The sequence below is a fragment of the Fusarium redolens genome (genome assembly GCF_020744475.1).
Source record: "Fusarium redolens strain MPI-CAGE-AT-0023 chromosome Unknown BKA55scaffold_4, whole genome shotgun sequence".
Classification (NCBI taxonomy): Eukaryota; Fungi; Ascomycota; class Sordariomycetes; order Hypocreales; family Nectriaceae; genus Fusarium; species Fusarium redolens.
In genome coordinates, this window is record NW_025763667.1 from 156,000 (window position 1) to 174,551 (window position 18,552).

Genomic DNA, 18,552 nt, shown 5'->3' on the forward strand with positions numbered 1-18,552 from the left:
TTAAAAGGTAAAAGAGGGGATATCAACATCGCTAATAACCCAGGTCTTGCCACCATCGTTGGTAGTCATCTCGCCACCAGTAACGCCCTCACCCTTTCCGAAGGTCTGGATGTAGTTGGGATCGGCAGTGTCAAGGATGATCTTGGTGTCAACCCACTCTGAAATATCTCGTTAGTATGTAGTCATGCTCGGGTTGCTTTGCGCGACTTACGGTGAGCACCAATGGTTCCGCAGTCCGAGGCACCGCACTCTACGGAGCTGCCGAAGCCCATGGCCTGGTGGCCCTTTGAGGTAGAGAGAGTAGAGACTTGCTTGCCGTTCAGAGAGACGTACTGAACATACTCTTGAGTTGATGCATCATACTTGTCTGCAATATGTGGTTAGTTTAGCCATTCAAATTCAGATGTAATGTGCTTCGTACAGTGCATGGTGATACGATCACCCTTCTTGGCGGGAGTCTGGTGCTCATCCTGAACAGGCAGCTGACTGTTGTCTCCGGTCTTGGTGAGAGTGTAGGCAAAGATGCTCCACTGGTCGGATTGCCAGTTGTCTGCAATAGACTGGATCAAGTCGCCCTTGTCGGTACCCATTCCAACCCAAAGAGAGGCAACACCAGTAGAACCCTTGGGGACATCGGGAAGGACAAGAGTTGAAGTGGCCTCACGGATCCAGGAGCCAGAGCCAACGGGACCAGTGCTGAAGGCAGGGCCCATAGCGGCGTTGGCAGAGGCGACGGCGATAGCCGCAAGGACAGAAAGGATCTGGTTGGGAGAAGGCATTTTGAGACTTTGTTGTTTGACTGGTTGTAATCAAGTTATAGTGGTGACTAGTTTGCTTGGCAGCTCAGCATCTTTATATAACAATGCAAAACATAATGAACTAAACAAACATCTGTTGTAATTGGCGGACAAATGCCCGAGCTCCCCGCCGAGTCCGTTTGTCAATGCACGTTCAACCGTTGGTGGAGATATTATCCGAAACAACCTAGACAACCTTGACTTGTTGTTTCGGGGTGGTGGACCAGAATAGGCGAACTGGAATAACCCGGTCCGTCGATGGAACCGGCAGTAAGCCGCACTTGATATAAACAAGCTTTAAATTGCCCGAGGTGACTGACCCACATGGCTATACGATATAAGCGTATTCATCACGGTGCCTAGAGGTTGTTGAACTTCTTCTCGACTATGGCGCTGAAACAAAAGTCCACCACTTGGTAGCTTGCATTACTCCTGAGAATGCAAGTATGAGCGGCAGCTAGCCTAGGAAAAGAGATTTCTTTACTTATCTCTAATAACTATTTATATTTAGCTAAGGTCTTTAATGTGTTAATTTAATAATATGTAAAAAGAACGGCAGAGTAGAGGGAACATGGTTTAAAAACTCTTAGCCTGGCTCCGCTTGCGATAATCCTTGTGAGTATTCTACTGACGACCGAAACCATGTCTGCTCACAGGGTCAAATAATACATTCGTACCTATATACATTTACGCCTAATCCACACTAGAGCCGATTTTATGCCTCTGCAGTAGAAATCCGGGTATATCTTGGATCGATTGTAAAGCGCTTTTCCGTAGACTGATTTATCAAGACATTGCATAAAGTCGTCGACGCGAACTGGCACTAGGAGTCTTCTAAGTGGTGCGAGGGTCTGATTATGGCGTTCTAAAAAACCTTTGCTAACATACTTCTAAGGCATGTCACAATCGTTAACTTACTAATAAAGGAGTCTCTGATGGATAAAGCGGATGTTGTCATCAGTGCGGCTCCGGAACATGAAGATTCCAATCATGCACTATGCGGCATGGATTATAGAGCTCTTTATTAGGTAGAGTGCGAAAGACGCCGGCGACAATAGTCGCGTGTCAGTCAATATCAAGAGCATGAACAATGGAATTCAAGACGCTTGACTTATGTTACACGAGGTTTGGTTAACTGAGGCATAAAATATAATAAATATAAGAATATTTTATATTAAAGTCTTTAAAATTTAATTAATTAGTTAATTTTATAAGACTTTAAATTATTTTTTTAAGGTATTAATAGGTTTAATTATTATAAAAGTAACTTTTTTAAATAATTTATACCTAAGTAGCTTAATAAGTATTTTAATATTAATTTTTAAGTTTTATTAATCCTAGGCTATATTAAGTCTATTATAATCTATGAGGTATAATATAATCTTAATATTTTCTTATTAAGTTAAGGCTAGATTTCTTTATATAATAAATTCTAATATTACCTTAATATAAGGAATTATTATAAGGTAATACTAGCTTTATAATTGTAATATTACTTTTTATATATATAAGTTATTTAGTTTTACTATTTTTAGCTTAATAATTAAGGGATTTATTACCTTTTATTACTTTTATAAGTAGTTTTATTATTTATATTAATTTCTTACTTATTCTTTATTAGGTATATTCCCCCATTTTTTTTAATTATTATAATTTATAATTTAAGTAATATAAAAATGCCTTTTTCTTTTAAATAATTAAATTAATATATATAATAAGCAAGTGCTATAAATAAGTAAGTATAATACTTATATTATATTACTAAAAGAGTAAACCTTAAGTTTTCTAAAAATAGGTTATTTAATTACTATTTAGCTAAGAACTATAGGTTAATTATTTAAAAAATAGAGCTATATAATAATATTTTTTATAGATTTTTAAAAAAATAATAAATATAATATAAAAAGTTAGAAAACCCCAGAATTTACAGTATAAATAAGACTTTCTTTAATAAGCTCATAAATAGCCATTTTAAAAATCTAAGAAAATATCTAGTAGATATTTCTTATATAATAGCGCTTATTTCTAGGTTTTAAATTAATAGGTATTTTTCTTTAATTTTAGAGATTTATTTTAGCTTAAGGTAAAAATACTAAGACATTTTAAGTATTATATTTACTTATTTATAGCACTTGCTTATTATATATATTATTTTAAAGTCTTTTTAAAAACTAATTATATTAATAAAGTAGATTTTTTAAGTTTTAAAAACTAATTTAAAAATAAAAAGTAATAATAAAAAAAGAATTTAGAAAATAATATCTGTTAATATTCTTAATTATAAGTTTAATATAAACTACTAATTACCCCTGTTTATATTGATGGTGCACTGATGTTACAGCTGATTTGCTTATTTGGTCACGTGATCTGTCTCGTGACTCATTTGATCCTCTTTTCGCCGCCGACGCCAAATGTCTTTGACTTCAGGCAACTAAACTCACACAAAACTCAATACATTTTTCCTCCAAACCCCGCGATTACCCCGCTTCCATCCCAGACATCGCGATAGACCATATAAGCAGGAGGATCTCGCAACCAAAGATCGCCATCCTGACGCGGCTGGCATCATCCTTATTAAACCAGGCCTCTCCGATATCCATGGCCATTATACGCAGCATATCGCCCTTGCCCTTATTTCGCCCAAGAGCTTCTTCGATCTTAGGGATCACATCATGGCCTTCAGTCAGATAAGGCTCGTCGGGCCTGGGTGCCTGCAGGCTTCTTCGGAGCATCGTGACGGGGCAGCTGTGATGCTGTTAGCGGTTGCGGCCAGAAGAGGGAAAGTCGGGTCGGGTCGGATGACTTACTGCGGAAGCGTGATGGATGATTGAAGCGTGGTATGCAGCAGAGGTCGATTAAAGAGTAGGCATGCGATTATGGCCTTGGTCTGTTGTATCTTAGCCTTTCAGGTGGGTTGTAGGAAGAAGGTTGGGGCCAGCTGATGAGCAGGTAAGGCTTTTCAGCTGGCATATGTGCAGCTAGGTTCAGGCTGCAATTGAGGCAGCTAACTATGATGATTTGACTTAATGAAGCTTTGCCGGCTGTAGGGGCAATAAATGTTTAAACTATATTAGACTCTGGAGATGCTTGGATATACCTTTCGAGGCTAACTTGCAAACTTAAAAAAAAAAAAAAAAAAAATACTAAAAGTATATAATATATCCTACTAGTTCTTTATGTATATATAGGTTTAAGTTTAGGTTTCTAGGGATAGCTATAGGAAAATAATTATTATCTGATTTTTCTCCCTTATAGGCCTTATATTAGTAATACCTATAAGATGCCTAAGAGATTTCCTTATATTAATTATTAGTAGGAAATATCTTAATATTATCCTTTAGGTTAAACCTAAGTTCTTTATATAAGGGGTTTATAGTATTATTTATATAATAGGCTTATATAATTATAGCTTCTAGCTTATTAATATTTATATATTCTTTTACTTCTTAGATATACCTTTTATATAGTAAATTATAGTACCTATTTCTGTTTTTATTAAATAGGGGGGTATAAGTTTATTACTATTCTTATTTAAGTTTTTTATCTTCCTTATAGAGATATCTGGCTATTTATCTTACTGCTTTACCTTAATATCCTATACTTCTTATATATTAATAGTAGTTCTTATATATTTTATTACTTACTTCCCTTTTAATTTATATTTATTTTTCTTTTTTCTAAAGGGCTATCTGGTTTTTTAGTTCTTTATAGAGGGCTTCCTTTATTCTTTAAAGCTTATTTTTAGTAAATTTTAGTATTTTATATCTTATAATATATCCTTTTTTAATATTTACTATAAGAGTTATTCTGTCTTATTATATAATTATCCTAATAGGGATATTATTAATTAGTTATAAAGTACTTAGCTATTCTTCTGTTTTAAGGATAATTATTTTTCCTTTATTAAATACTTTTAAGACTTTTACTTCTTTATATTTTTTATTATTTTTTTTATTTTATTATCTTTTTTTTTATTTTTATTAGAAGTATTCCTTTTACTTTAGGTCCTTTATCTTTTAGTAGTAATAGTTATTATTAATTTTATTCTTTTAGAGTCTCTATTACTTTATTTCTTCTTTTATAAGTTCCTTTTTTTCTTATCCTTTATAGGTTTCTAATAGTAATTCTATAAAGGTTAATTCGTAATATAAAACTATATTATATCTGCTTTAAGTTATTTTAAGTATCTTAGTATATATAGCTATTTAGGGGTCTTGTATTTAAGTTAGTCCTAGGGCTTGCTTACCTTAATTTGGTTTTCTTAGTTTCTTTAGTTCTAGGTAGATGTGTGCTATATGTCTGAACTGGTTGCAGTTATAGTATTTAACCTTAAATATATCTTAAGGCTTCCTGTTTCCTTACTAAGTAGCTCTAAGAACTATAGGTCTTGCTTTAGTTTTATAAGAAGTATTATTATATCTTTTATGCCTCTAATTAGCATTATTTTATTTATAATTATTATTTTACTATAGGTTATATATTTTATTACTTTATTTAGCTTACTTCTTATATCTTTACTTATATTGCTAGTTATTAATTTTAACTATAATAGTAATAAGGTCGTTTAGGTTAGTAGGCTTAGGTCTAATATTAATTATAGTATCCTTAATTTCAGACTTTAGTCCTAAGTATACCTAGGCTATATATGCTTCCTTATTCTAGTTAAGTCTAGATGCCTAGTAGTAATATTTAGCGAGGTAAAAGGCTATAGATCCTTTTTATTTAAGTTATTTAATCTTTAGTTCTGTAGATTGCTTTTTATTTTATATCCCAAGTATATATTATATCTCTTTTTTAAAGTCTTTATAATTATTATAAATATAATTAGTTATATCTTTTTATTTTTTATAAGGATTATTAATATAATTATATATAATAGGTTTAAACTATTAAAGTACTTTATCCTTAAGGAATCCTATTATATATTATACCTTAAGTTTATTTATAATAAACTAGGTTAGGTAGTATAGATAGTAGCTATATAGGCTAGTAAGGAATCCTTAGAGTTTATTAGCATCTCTATTATATAGGTTAGGCTATTATAGTTTAAGGATTTCTTTAGGGTCTTTTCTAGTAGCTATAAGTATTGCAGTATATTTAATATATTTTTAATATATTTTTTTACTTTTCTTGGCTTTTTCTTTAAGTCCTTTAATAAGTTTAATAAATTAGGTTACCTTAGCTTTTAAGGTTTTAATCTTACTTTTAGCTATATTAGAGTTATTTTTTGCATTTTCTAAAAGATTATTATATTATTAGCTAAGTCTCTTAAGCTTATATTTAAGTTTTATAACTTCCCCTTTATAGGTACTTAGATAAGCAGGAGTAATCTCTTCTTCTTCTTTATTATTAGTTTCTATAAGAACATTCTCTAGGTTAGGGGGAGTCTCTTACTGCAGTAGGTGCTAGGTATGTCCCGAGTTAGAAGACTGGCTTAAGGTAATAGGTGCTATTGCATTAGTATTGCTTAGTATTATATAGTATAGTCTAAATAAGAGCTATTAATATATAATAGTTATGGTTTCTAAGGGATAAACTAGTCTATTTTAGGTTTATATTAGCAGATAATGTAAGGCATAATGTTAAGCAGTATAAAGTATTATATCTCTTAATAATTAAGTAATATATATTAGGCTTATTAATATAAAGAAGTCTTATTAATAGCTAGTAAGCTAGAACCTATAAAAGTGCTAATAAATATAGTTTATATACTAAGGGTATTACTGTAATATAAGTGAGCCTAGGCGAGAGGCTATGTTATGTTATGTTATGTTATGTATATTTTTCGTCCGGGGGGCCGTAGGCCCCGAAAGTCTCCTAATGGAGCACAGGACGTGCTGAGCTAGAGAAATTGGGACCTATCTACACACTAATTACAGAATACTATGACTTCCTCTCGAATTCCAATTCTGCAGACGCGTCGATAGACCTCACACTATCCAGCATATCAACGGCACAAATGGCGCATCTTATCTAGCCTGTTACCCGTCAGCGGGATGATCAGGCGCGGCTGATGAACGACAGCCGCAAGGTAAGCCCGTTGTTAGGCGATCGTGAGCCTCTGGGCGCGGTAGCCTCAGGGCTGCCTTCAAGTGGTCACGATCAGATAGAGGGCGTGCTAGCGCCCTTCATCTGGCCGAGAACAGGTAAGAGAGAAAGGTAAGAAAAAGGAAATGTATAAGGGTAAAAGAGGGGAGGAAGGATGCGAGTGCGTCCCGGGTCGTGCTCGTCTAATAACGAGGACAGATCTTTCCAAAGAAAACGCTGGCTTTAGACAGTTCGGTGAACTTGGTGAAGTCTCTTCCTGTTGCCAGGTTGACTGCTGCATTCGGTGAGGGTGCCAACCTCATCCGATGACGCGGCGGTACCTTTCTGCAGTAGAAGATGTGGTCCGGTGCTTTGCGTCGGTTGCATGAGCAGACCAGGCGTGCATCACTATGGTCGAATCTCTCGTGATATGCGGCGAAGTCCCCATGAAGCGACCTTGCTGCCAGCAGATGGTGCAAGGCTGCACGCGGGAGCGACAGCTCCGGCGGACAGCCTGTAGTCGCCTTGAGATTGAGTCTTTTGTACTGCTCAGGAGCGGAGGTGGACCACCACGCCTGGAACGCTTCTTTCGGCTTCTGTCTTGCGATTCTTCGTAGGTAAGCCAGCGTCGGTTGAGCGCCTTCGGGCTCGGGGAGCGATGACGCTGCCTTTGCCAGCTTGTCGGCCTGTTCGTTGCCAGGGATGTTGGAGTGCCCTGGCACCCAGCGAACTTGGATGGCTCCATGCGATGTCGTCAGAGCTTGGAACTCGAGAAAGACGTTTTGAGAGGATTCAGAAGGAGTGCCTCGTAGACACGTGGCGGCTGCCAGGTTATCTAGGCAGATGAATATATTCTGTGTTGCTAATTCTCGCAGGTTTAGAGCAGCCTTCAGGCCCTCTAAAGCCCCGGTAGCTTCAGCATCGAAAACCTCAGCAGGTCCGAGGCGACCTGATCCGTCAAAGATGGGGATATTGTTCTGATGGATGGTGAAGCCATAGCTGGCAGCCCCTTCTGAGGAAAGAGAGCCATCCGAGTATACGACCAAGGTGAGCGGGTCGAGAGACTCGACCCAGCGGGAAAAGGCGTCAGCCGATTTCTCTTTAGACGCTGTCTGCAGTGGGGGCAACTGTTCTTGATGGAAGCATCGATAGACGAGTTTCGGCCGCGTGCAGGGTGCAAAGAGTTCGTTTGCACGTCGAAGGCGCGTCCTGAAGCGAGAGGCTTATAATATCTTGGGTGAATTATAGGGTAAGTCTTATATTAGGAGGAGTAAGCCTTACGGGTTTACTTAGGTATACATAAGCCTGTTATTAGTTGGTTAGAAAATGTGGGGTACACGTGACGTAACCGCGCGGGTCGTAATAATTATATTATAGCCTTTAGTTAAATACAGCTTATTAGTCCAAGGTACTTATAGGCTTTTTAAAGTATTATATTAATATAGCTATAACACTATTAGTAGTTATAGTTAGAAGGTATTTAGGTTAGATAACTTATTGCAGGAGTATAATAAATAATTAAAGTATGCCTTTTAGTTAGGTTATAGGAAGAAGGTTAGGGCTAGCTAATAGGTAAGGCTTTTTAGCTAGCATATATATAGCTAAGTTTAGGCTGTAATTAAGGTAGCTAATTATACTAATTTAACTTAATAAAGCTTTAATAGCTATAAGGGTAATAAATATTTAAATTATATTAGATTTTAGAAATACTTAAATATACCTTTTAAGGCTAACTTATAAACTTAAAATCTTTTTTTAAAAATAAATAAAAATAAAAATATATTACTTAATTATTAAGATATATAACTTTTAATATTTACTTAGCCTTTGTCTTATAAATTTATTAATATAAAACTAGTATAAATTAATTTATTTTTTAAAAAATCTTAATTATTATATATTAATAATATGTATTTTATTTTTAAATAATATAAATAATTTAATACCTTTATATTATTAAAAAGTTTAATAATATTAATATTAAACTTATGCCTTTTTATATAAAACTATTACCTAATATTATAGAAATAATAGCTAGAATGTTTTAAAGAATAAGTTATTAATATAATCTTATTCTTAACTTAAATAAAAGCTTACTTTTACTTATAACGTACACGATAAGCGGACCGGACAGATAAACGAACCGGACAAGAATCCTAACCTTCTTTAAATAAATTACAACAAAAACACAACAGACTATATAATTAATTGAAATTAAATACTATATTAATTCTCAGGGGCCTGAATACCCTCCTGACAGGTTCTTGCATTATGACCGGTCTTGCCGCAAGTCCTACATCGCGATACCCTCGGTCCCTGCGACCTTCCTTGACTACCACTTCTCGTGGATTCGGCCACAACCTGCATACTTACATCTATCTGATCAATTGAATCCTGGGCATCCCCTATGGTCATATTCCCTCTTTTCTGTAGGCGTGTTCGTTTTGCCCTGCGCCGCCGGCTAAGCATATCATTTGCCTGTCGAAGGTCCCGGATCTTAGCCTCTTGTAGGGCTATCTTATATAGAAGAATGCTTTGTCCTTTCTCAAAATGCTTTACAGCTTCAATTATTGACTCAAGGGAGCTGCTTCTATGATTTCTGATCCTTCCTTGAAGATATTTAGAGTGAGATTGGGTCTCTAGTATTGTCTTTGGGGTCCTTGCAGTCTAAGGGGTTGAAGGTTCAGTAACCTCCTGGGGAGGCGTTGGGGTCCGTAGTTGCACATCAAGCTTCGAGATGACATATTCTGGGTCAAAGGGAGCAAGCCCGGCTCCTCTAAAACCTCCCTTGATATTTTTCTCGGTTATAGTAGCTTAGAAGGCGGCATAAAAGGCCATGAAGAACTCAGTCTTAGAAACGTGGGTTATAGACCTTCTGATCAATTGGTCTATTTCTCGACCATATGCCTTTTTCAGTGGCCCAAAGCAGCCGACGTCAAGGGGCTGAAGCAGGTGCGATGAATGAGGCGGCATATAGAGTGTAATGATATTGTTCTCCTTATAATATATCTGGAAATCGGCTGACTGATGACTTTCATGACTATCGAGGATTAAGAGACGATAGGGACCAGTTGATCGGTTAGTTGTAGCCCGATTAAAGTGTTTTAGCCAATTAAGGCCTATCTCGTTATCTGTCTAGCTATTTTCGGTTATAGCGATAACCCAGGTGGCCGGGAGGTTGCTGTCTTTATACCAGTTACGAAGGTGATGTTTGCCTGCAACCACGATAAATGGATCAATCGCCTGACCTTCTGTATTGATTGCTTGAATTACTGTAGCCCATTCCCGATTTCCAGGCTAAACTGATTTTGGCTTTCTATGCCTCTCTGAGCTAGTGATAACTATCCCGGGCTTAATCACGCCCATTATAAAGCCGGTCTTATTAAAGTTCCAGATATTATCTAATCGGATACCGTATTTCGCGATTATATTCTCTATAAGCCTAAACCAATTCTAAATAATAGTTAGATCTTCGCATTTGGCCCTGCAATAGTTATATTTCCTCTTAAAACGTGTCTTAAGCTGTGGTTGCCGCTTGATAAAATTGATAGCCTAGCGCTTACCAACTGGTAATGCGTCGCGGTCAGCAAGCAGTCGATTCGCCATTTCATCAACATCACGATGCCGGGAAGGAAATCCTCGCGAATCTAGGTCAAGGATATACTGCACTATAACCTGTTCCTCTAGATCACTCAGTTTCCGTAAGTTAGGGAGACAGTCGCTGCGAGCTTGTATTCCCTTGGTTCGATCAAAGAGTCGCTGGTGATTGATATCATAGATCTTTGCGGCTCATCGCAGACTTAATTTTGGGTCTGCCTGATAGGCCTGGAGTGCAAGAAGCAATCTAGCCTCAGTATTAGATTGAGACATGTTATTTGGTGGAGAATTAATTGATCTAATAGTGTTAATGTAAAGTGAGGGATTTTTGTCCGGTTCGTTTATCTGTCCGGTCCGCTTATCGTGTACGTTATAAGAATAAGCTAAATATACTTATAAAGAAACTCTTATATACTTTAAGCCTTATTTAAGGAAATACTAAGAATTAATTTAAATTTATTTTAAAGAACTTTCTTAAAAAAAAAAAAAAAGCCTAGGATTAAAATACCTAGAATATTTTTATAAATTAAAAAAAACTTTAAATAAGCTCTTAAAGATAATTTTAAAGTAATTAATAAAAGCTTACCCATCTCAAGTACGTCACGGCTTATAATAAGCTTATCTCGCTAGGCGTATAGAGCATGCAGAGCTAGACTCCTATGGGCCTTGCTTTGCATGCCGACCGATCTTCATTTGGCGGTCTCGGCGCGTCAGTGCCAGCAAGCGATGTCGCTATCTAGCCCTTAGAGGAGCCCACTAGGGATAAGATAGATCTAGGCATAACCGATAGTATTTCAGGCTCTAACCCTAGCTCCGAACCTCAGGCTGAAAGACTCGACCTCGCCGCAGAGGCTCGCGAACATGTCGAGTCGCTAGATCTCAGATGAGTCTCTTCTCTTGCAACAGGACGAGTTGGTACAAGTTAGCCAACACATAATCCAAGTCTCCTGTAAGATCGCTAATCCGGATAGTAAGGATAAGGTTAACTATTAAGACTTCCTTAATAGGTTATCTCAAGTTATCAGCATAAGAACTGCCACTAAGCTAGCAGGGCCTTCTACCTATATCTTTATCGCCAAGCTGCACATACTTACAATTACCAACTTCCTTAGCATATAAAATACCATCAACATCGACTTCTAACAAGGCCTCCCGTGCAGATTAACCTTCCTAGTTGGCAACAATGGCTCCAGTAAGAGCACGCTTATCGAGGCTATAGCGTAGTATTAGTTCAGGCGTTGTATTCGCGGCCAACGACGTCGTTAACGATAATATAGGCAAGAACTGCTCTATCAAGCTAGAGTTCGCCAACAGATACGCCATTGCACGGTATTGTAAGCGCAAGATCTACAAAAACCGTATTGTTATTTCGTTGCGTGGCGAGCCATAGCCGCAGCTTAAGCACCTAGATGCGCGTATAATGCAGGTGGCTATTAATGAGCTACTTGGCACTGACTACGAGATATATGTCAGGACGGTCGTACTTAGCCACGAGAGTGTATCGAGCTTTCTGAACTTAACGCCAACGCAGCGGCATAACCTAATCGAGGCATCGCTCGGGCTGTCGATGTTAGATCAGTGCGGGCAGGTATTGAGGCTGCTGCTCAAGGACATTAATATCGACATGAATAAGGTGGAAGGCAAGCTAGAGGGCTTGACTTAGATGATAGAATATAATGAACGACGGCTCGAAGATCTAGACTAGATACTGAAACGACTTAAAGATAAGGCAGAGGAGGCTATCGCATCTTTAGAGGCAGCCATTCAAGACCATACAAGCAAAGGAACTCAGCCCCCCAAGCTTAACAAGGACTTTCATATTTAGATTTTAGCGCTGCAGAATTAAATCCACACCAAGCAGGAGAATTTACAGCAGCTAAAGGGCTCTTATGCCTAGATGCAGGAACAGAAGTATTCCAAGTCGATATCATAGCCAAGCTAGCTACAGCAGCAACTCAGTCAAAGACTCGAGGTCATGACCGCGGCTCACCCCATCGGCCTGCGCAAACATTTTTACACTATAGAGACCTCCATTCTCCGCATCCTTCTAGTAACCGTTAGGGGCCTCTTGCGCACATTCGGGATTCCAAAGGACCGCTCTCAGGGAACAACCAGCACCCAAAACCATAACCAGGAAGCAGCCATTAACAGTCTCCATCGAGACATCAAGACAAGCATATCACAGTTACAGAGCCTAAAGCACAAGGAGAAGCTAAGTACTAACCACGCCATCATAATCAGCAAGCAGCTTACGCAGGCCATCCAGGCTCAAAAGGCATGCAAAGCCTTACAGCAACAAGCCACGATCAAGCAACGCAACGCAGCCACATACAAGTGCCTGGCTAAAACCGAGCAGTCATCTCTGCACACCCTACGCTCAGAACACGACGCGCTGACCACCAAGCTACAAGAGCTTGCCGCTAATCGCAAGCTCTTCGTCTTTTGGTCCTCTGCCTTAGCAAAGCCTACCTGCTGCGCCTCTTTATCTTCCTCGCCTAGCTCCATAACAAAGGCAACAGTTAACTTCCGCAAGCACATCCTTGTGAAGTTATTATTAGAGCTTAATATACTCCTTACGCAGGTCCTTATGGTGCTGCATAATGACATGCGCCCCGTGTATATAGTAACGGGGATGCTGCGTTCACTGTTCGACTCCGAGTCTGCCGACGATACGATCGATATATCCCTCTCGGGATCCGTTCTCGGTCCCACCCTTGCTGTTCACCCCTCGCTCGCCTCGAGGTTTCCAGTCCATTACTCACTAATGGAGAAACCAAACAACCCACGATATTAACGAACATTCGCAACTCACCTCGAAGCACCGCACAACTTTTCAAACAAGCATTTCACCAAGCATGGACCGATGTGAAGGATGCAAAACCAGAAAATTGGTACGCACTACGATGGCTGGCAGTCTTTTCTATCCTGTGGAGTTTCGCGTTGATTGCTCTCATCATCTGTTTTGCCCTGCTCTCTGCTGGCAAGTTTGGTTTCGAGGACAGCTCGTGCCATCCGGGTGGCGAGTTTAGTCCTTTTCGGAATACCTTTAATTGGTGGGCGCTCAAGGGAACGTTTCAGATTACGTTGAGGATGGGGGATTTTGATTTTGCTACGGCCAAGATTATTGACGTGATATGGGATCTTGTGAGTCTTTCCCTGTCTTGAATACTCGCAGAAAGGTTGACAGCTGATATCATTAGGTGGTTGGTCGAGGAGGACAGACACTCCTCGCCTTGATCTCATGGCGGGCATTCTCCGACTACCTTGCCGTCTCCATCATGACCAAGCCAGCAACCTACACGATTGTGTGGCTTCTGAGAATCCAGACAGACCCATCCTTCGTCTCCATCATGGGCCTCCTGAACCAGTTCATCTGGCGACGGGGCCTGGCCTCGAGAGCCGCCATGTCCTTCATGGTCGCCGCGGCTCTGTTGATCCTGGAATTTCCCACCGTCGCCAGTTCCATGACCGGATACACGACCGTCAACAAGGCCTACATCGAGGTGCCGGAGACGGGCCTCGTCGAGTTTTCGGCAACTTATCCGGGGGCGTATGTGATTCGTGACGGCTCGAGGATTGGCCTACATGACGGATATGTAGTGCGTTTTCGAGACGGTGCGAAAAAATCTTCTTGAACCAAATGGGGATAGAGGCTGACCTCTAGCAGGTTCTTCCGGAGATCCCATGATTGACAAGGTTACATATCTTCCAGGCTCATATTGCCAAGACTCGGAGAGAGCGAGAGAAAGGCAACATGGATGCTCACTACAATACGACATTTCAAACCGTAAGACAGGCCATCAACATCCATCGCTTCCAGATCTGACTCAAACAAACAGACGCCCAAAAATACGGCTTTTCATACGCCAGAACCAAAGACACTGCCAAGAACGTCGCATTGAACAGCACACTGAAACTCAAAAACGGGCCGCTCAACATCTTCCCCTATTACATACACGATTCCCTCAAGTTCTACTACAACTGGTCTGACGTCTACAAATGGGACGAGGAGGGAACAAAGGCGACCAACATTATTATGCGGGATAGGAAGAGGATCGTGTACGATGTCGCGGGGAAGGCTTTTAATGTCACAGAGCTGAAGAAGGGCGGGCAACTGCTCACCAGTTCCAGACGCAAGTACTGTACCCAGGCTCGTTGAGTAGAAGATAACATACTGTCCTAGAGATTTCAATGGGGTTTCTTGTTCCTTCAAGTCCTTGGCCTGTCGATACCCCTCCTGCTCTGGACGGCTGGCATGGCCATCATGTGGACAAAGGCTCACATGACCCTCAAACGGAACGGGTGCTCGACGAGTTCAGCGGGATGGAAGTCTGTTATTGAGTTTGCGAGTGCTATAGAAGTAGAACTAAAAGAAGCTGGGATTGACCAAAAGAGTTTTGACGATGACCAGCTAGACGACAAGATCCAGACGATTCTCCAGGGCGGGTCGGTGCCATCTTCTGATATCCTTTCCAAGGGCCTCTACAGCCTACGGCGCGACTTTAGACACGACGCACCCAAGAGCATACTCACTCTCTTGCCACAAATTTCGCAGTGGATAGGCAGAGAAAAATGGTGGTTCCTAGGCCTCATGTTTTGGCTGGCCGCCTGCCTCGTGAGGACCAAGTATCAGCACTCGTTGGGTCTAACCGCGTCGATAGGCTTCTACGGAGCATTCATGGCAATGTTTGCGGCAGTGGTTGCGTCTAGTGCAGGCGTCAACGTGACGCAGAGATTGGTGCTGTTGTTGTGTTTCGGACTCACTGCCGTCTTGTTTTATCTTGGTGTTTACTTGCTTTGCATGATACCTGGTGTTGTCATTGGAGTTCGGGCAGCGCTGTTTGGGTCAAAGATGGGAAGCAAGATTGTTTTATTCTCATTGCCTATTATTATCAACCTTGTCATAGCTCTAGTTTGCTTCATTCCATAGACAAGGGCGGAACGTCAATGTAGTCTTCAATCACGCTATTTCTTCATCACCCCCTGCTTCTACCGTCGGGGTTTCTCGTCTCCCGCCAAAGCTTTGCCTGAGCAGGTAAATAATCTAAAAACGATTTGGGTTACTTTTAAACCCGAAAATTCGCCAATTCCAACTATCGACGCCAAGAATCGGTCTAGACCCGCCTCGGGCGGATGAACTCGTTTCCAGTGGAGGAGGCCGCGGAGCAATAACTCGCCGACTCTGCTCCTTGGGGTAGATGGTCCATTTTACCTACGGAGACGGCCTCGGCTTGATTTCAATAGTCAAGGCGTTTCTTAGCCCGTCGTTCCATGTTTAATCGCAATAAATATCGTCGTGTCTTGCCTTTGATTCAACTTCTACGCAAACACCATCACCATGGCACAATCACCACTCGCCCAACCGCTGACTCTGCCCTGTGGCTTGACCTTGCCAAACCGACTCATCAAGGCCGCCCTCACTGAGCAAATGTCCGACTGCCAAAAACTCCCCACGCCAGCTCAATTCTCTCGAACGTATGGCGGCTGGGCTGATGGCGGCTGGGGCATGATCATGACGGGCAACGTCCAGATTGACGAAAATTTCCTCGGAGGACCCGACGACACAGCCATCAACGCAAGTCTCTCAGAAGAAAAAGTGGTTGCGGCGTACAAGGGTTTGGCTACGGCTTGTCGAAGAGCAGGGACACCGGCCATCATGCAGATCAACCACCCAGGTCGGCAATCGCCTCTGGGAGCTGGGAAGAAGGCATTCTGGTCCAAGAATCTTGCACCGAGTCCTGTACCTTTGAACATGGGCTCGGATTTCGTGTCCAAGGTGGCGACCAGTGTCATCTTTGGAACCCCAAGGAGATGTCCCTCGCAGAGATTGAGACAGTCATCCAGCGCTTCGCCAACGCAGCGAGGATCGCTGCTGCCGCTGGCTTCGACGGGGTAGAGATCCATGCTGCTCACGGATACCTGCTTGCACAGTTCCTCTCGGCAAAGACTAACCTCCGAATTGATTCCTACGGTGGATCTGTGGCGGCCAGAGCAAAGATTGTCACCGACATCATCAAAGCTGTTCGCGCTGCGGTTCCTGCAAACTTCTGCATCGGTCTCAAGTTTAACTCTGCCGATCATCAGTCTCCTACTGAGCTGCTAGAGTGTCTTGAGCAGGCTGCCATCATTGCAGAAGCTGGTTTGGACTTTCTGGAGGTCAGCGGGGGGAGTTATGAGAACCCAACAGTAAGATTCGCACGAATGAATGATGTATATCCTACACGAAATCGAAGCTTACATGGTGGTAGATGATCACTGGAACCGAGCAAGCCACCAAGTCCGAAAAGACAGCAGCACGAGAGTCCTTCTTCCTAGAATTCGCCCGCGAGATGAGAACCAAGCTTCCAGACATGCCCCTCATGGTAACAGGAGGCTTCCGCACCCGTGTCGGCATGGAAGCAGCTCTTAACGAAGGAGCCTGTGACCTCATCGGCATCGGAAGACCAGCAGTCTTGAACCCCTCCCTTCCTCTTAACACCATCTTGAGAGCCGAGGTCAGCGACGAGGATGCCAAGGTGTACGCTCGCAAGGTAGAGACTCCTTGGCTTCTGAAGAAGTTTGCGCCAAGATCAGTTGGTGCCGGAGTCGAAAGTGTAAGTTGATGTGCCGTTGAAGTTGTGAGAGATGCTGACTCTTTTAGACGTGGTATAGTAAGCAGATGCAACAGATAGGGAGAAAGTGAGGGACACCATTGACTGGTCATCATTTTCTTTGTCCTGTATTATCAGAAGTACTTAATTAGAAGTTAGACTGTGATTCGTAGAATAGAACATCTTTTTTTTCAATAATTGCTCGGATATTCGCGGGTGAAGCTACAGCAATAACCATCGAGTTACCGCTTGACTCAAGATCTGCCTATCTAACAACATATAATAAGCATCCGTGGCTATATTCCCATCTACTCTCTTAGTTATTTCTTCAAGGGCCAGGTTTCAACCATAACAAAGAAGATAATATCAACACATCATAGCATTATATCCCAATGCTGACACAGTGGCTTAATTAATACTAATAATAATCAGTGTCAATTTCACTACCTGAGCTACTAAGGGGACCGACCTGGCCCTTTACACAATTCTGCCTTCACACTATTCAACCAACTGGATCCAGCCAATCAGAGCCGTTTCTGCCTAGGCAGAGAGAAATCGGAACTGGCTTTACTAATCAGGATCCAGGGTAAACCGGAGCGCCCAGAGAAAAGTCCTAACCTGGATTGGCCCACTATACCCCCGGCTATTACACTACTGCTCAAGTCGACCAATCAGCTTACGCTAACTTGGCTGACTAACTATGCCCCCCGGCCACGGTCGGTCGCGGGGGCCCCTAGTAAGGGGGTCAAAAGGTGCCCTTTGTGGGATTCGAACCCACAGCCTCCTGTGCGTCAAGCTGGAGGGTTTGCCTAGGTACTTGGCCGCTGCATCAAAGGGCGTGGCTTGATTAGTTTTCTTTCTAGATTATACTCTTTCTAAAAATCGCGTGGGCTCTCCTCTCATTGGAATACGTTTGATGTGATAGGGCGGGGGGGCGTGTCGTCTCTGGCTAACGACCTAACTGGAGTTATATTTTGCGAACAAGAAGCGATTGCTTTAACTCAAGTCTAGACTCTTGAGCTGACGACTCCCAAACTCTTGGTCTCTGCACCTTGCTCCTCTCCACCTTGGAACCAAAGTCCCCCCAATCCAGACCTCGGTTGTCAGACGAGCTCAGCTCACGCCATGCTCCTAGACAGCATCGGTGTGAAACAGCCAGGACACGTGCCAAGGTGGTATTCATCATCCGTCCACCAGCCAAGACTTGCCCTCTCGCCGGTAAGACGCAGTCATCATCAGTTGGTAAGATATGGCTTGCCCTTTTGAGACATATTCTACCCCCCTGGCTGTACCTGATCTGACCGCTGATCGAATCATGGCATGGAATTGACCGCTGGAAGGATCAATTCAAGGCACATTGTCCGAGGGACTCATTGTCAACTTCATCTTTCGAACAGCTGCCCTCCTCATGTAGAGTACCCAAAAAGGCAAAAGGTCGCGGCGTTGCGTCCCCCTTTCACAGCCCTAGATCGACGTTCATCCCTGCTGCATATTGACTCTTGCCGCCCACCTCTTGGCAATTTTTTCCTTCTCCATAGCGG

The 18,552-nt window shown here is 41.5% G+C and overlaps 5 protein-coding genes across 5 annotated transcripts; 3 read left to right on the top strand and 2 right to left on the bottom strand.

The window, feature by feature from the left end:
- On the bottom strand, positions 1-779 carry BKA55DRAFT_590991 (uncharacterized protein; the record flags this gene model as incomplete). The annotated part of the gene is made up of 3 exons (XM_046195174.1): positions 1-167; positions 212-367; positions 422-779. The coding sequence occupies 3 exons, from the start codon at positions 777-779 to the stop codon at positions 1-3; spliced, it is 681 nt and encodes a 226-aa protein (XP_046052560.1).
- A 2,495-nt stretch (positions 780-3,274) lies between these two features.
- BKA55DRAFT_504566 (uncharacterized protein) lies at positions 3,275-3,529 on the bottom strand (the record flags this gene model as incomplete). Its single annotated transcript, XM_046187105.1, has 1 exon — positions 3,275-3,529. One exon carries the CDS (start codon positions 3,527-3,529, stop codon positions 3,275-3,277), a length of 255 nt encoding a protein of 84 aa, XP_046052561.1.
- Positions 3,530-13,325: 9,796 nt separating this feature from the next.
- BKA55DRAFT_503843 (uncharacterized protein) lies at positions 13,326-14,056 on the top strand (the record flags this gene model as incomplete). Its single annotated transcript, XM_046187045.1, has 2 exons — positions 13,326-13,565; positions 13,622-14,056. Coding segments are annotated over 2 exons (675 nt in total), but the record flags the coding sequence as incomplete, so codon positions are not given.
- A 629-nt stretch (positions 14,057-14,685) lies between these two features.
- Positions 14,686-15,351, top strand: BKA55DRAFT_686269 (uncharacterized protein; the record flags this gene model as incomplete). Its single annotated transcript, XM_046198906.1, has 1 exon — positions 14,686-15,351. The coding sequence occupies one exon, from the start codon at positions 14,686-14,688 to the stop codon at positions 15,349-15,351; it is 666 nt and encodes a 221-aa protein (XP_046052563.1).
- Positions 15,352-15,622: 271 nt separating this feature from the next.
- On the top strand, positions 15,623-17,202 carry BKA55DRAFT_559606 (uncharacterized protein). Its single transcript, XM_046191997.1, has 4 exons — positions 15,623-16,209; positions 16,248-16,607; positions 16,670-17,014; positions 17,062-17,202. Exons 1-4 carry the CDS (start codon positions 15,760-15,762, stop codon positions 17,101-17,103), a joined length of 1,197 nt encoding a protein of 398 aa, XP_046052564.1. The 5' UTR covers positions 15,623-15,759; the 3' UTR covers positions 17,104-17,202.
- Positions 17,203-18,552: the final 1,350 nt, after the last annotated feature.

Excerpts from the sequence above, each read along its gene's own strand:
- BKA55DRAFT_559606 (XM_046191997.1), top strand. The coding sequence starts at position 15,760 with ATGGCACAATCACCACTCGCCCAACCGCTGACTCTGCCCTGTGGCTTG. Across the intron at positions 16,608-16,669 it reads GGAGTTATGAGAACCCAACA|ATGATCACTGGAACCGAGCA; the intron begins GTAAGATTCGCA and ends ACATGGTGGTAG. Across the intron at positions 17,015-17,061 it reads TTGGTGCCGGAGTCGAAAGT|ACGTGGTATAGTAAGCAGAT; the intron begins GTAAGTTGATGT and ends TGACTCTTTTAG.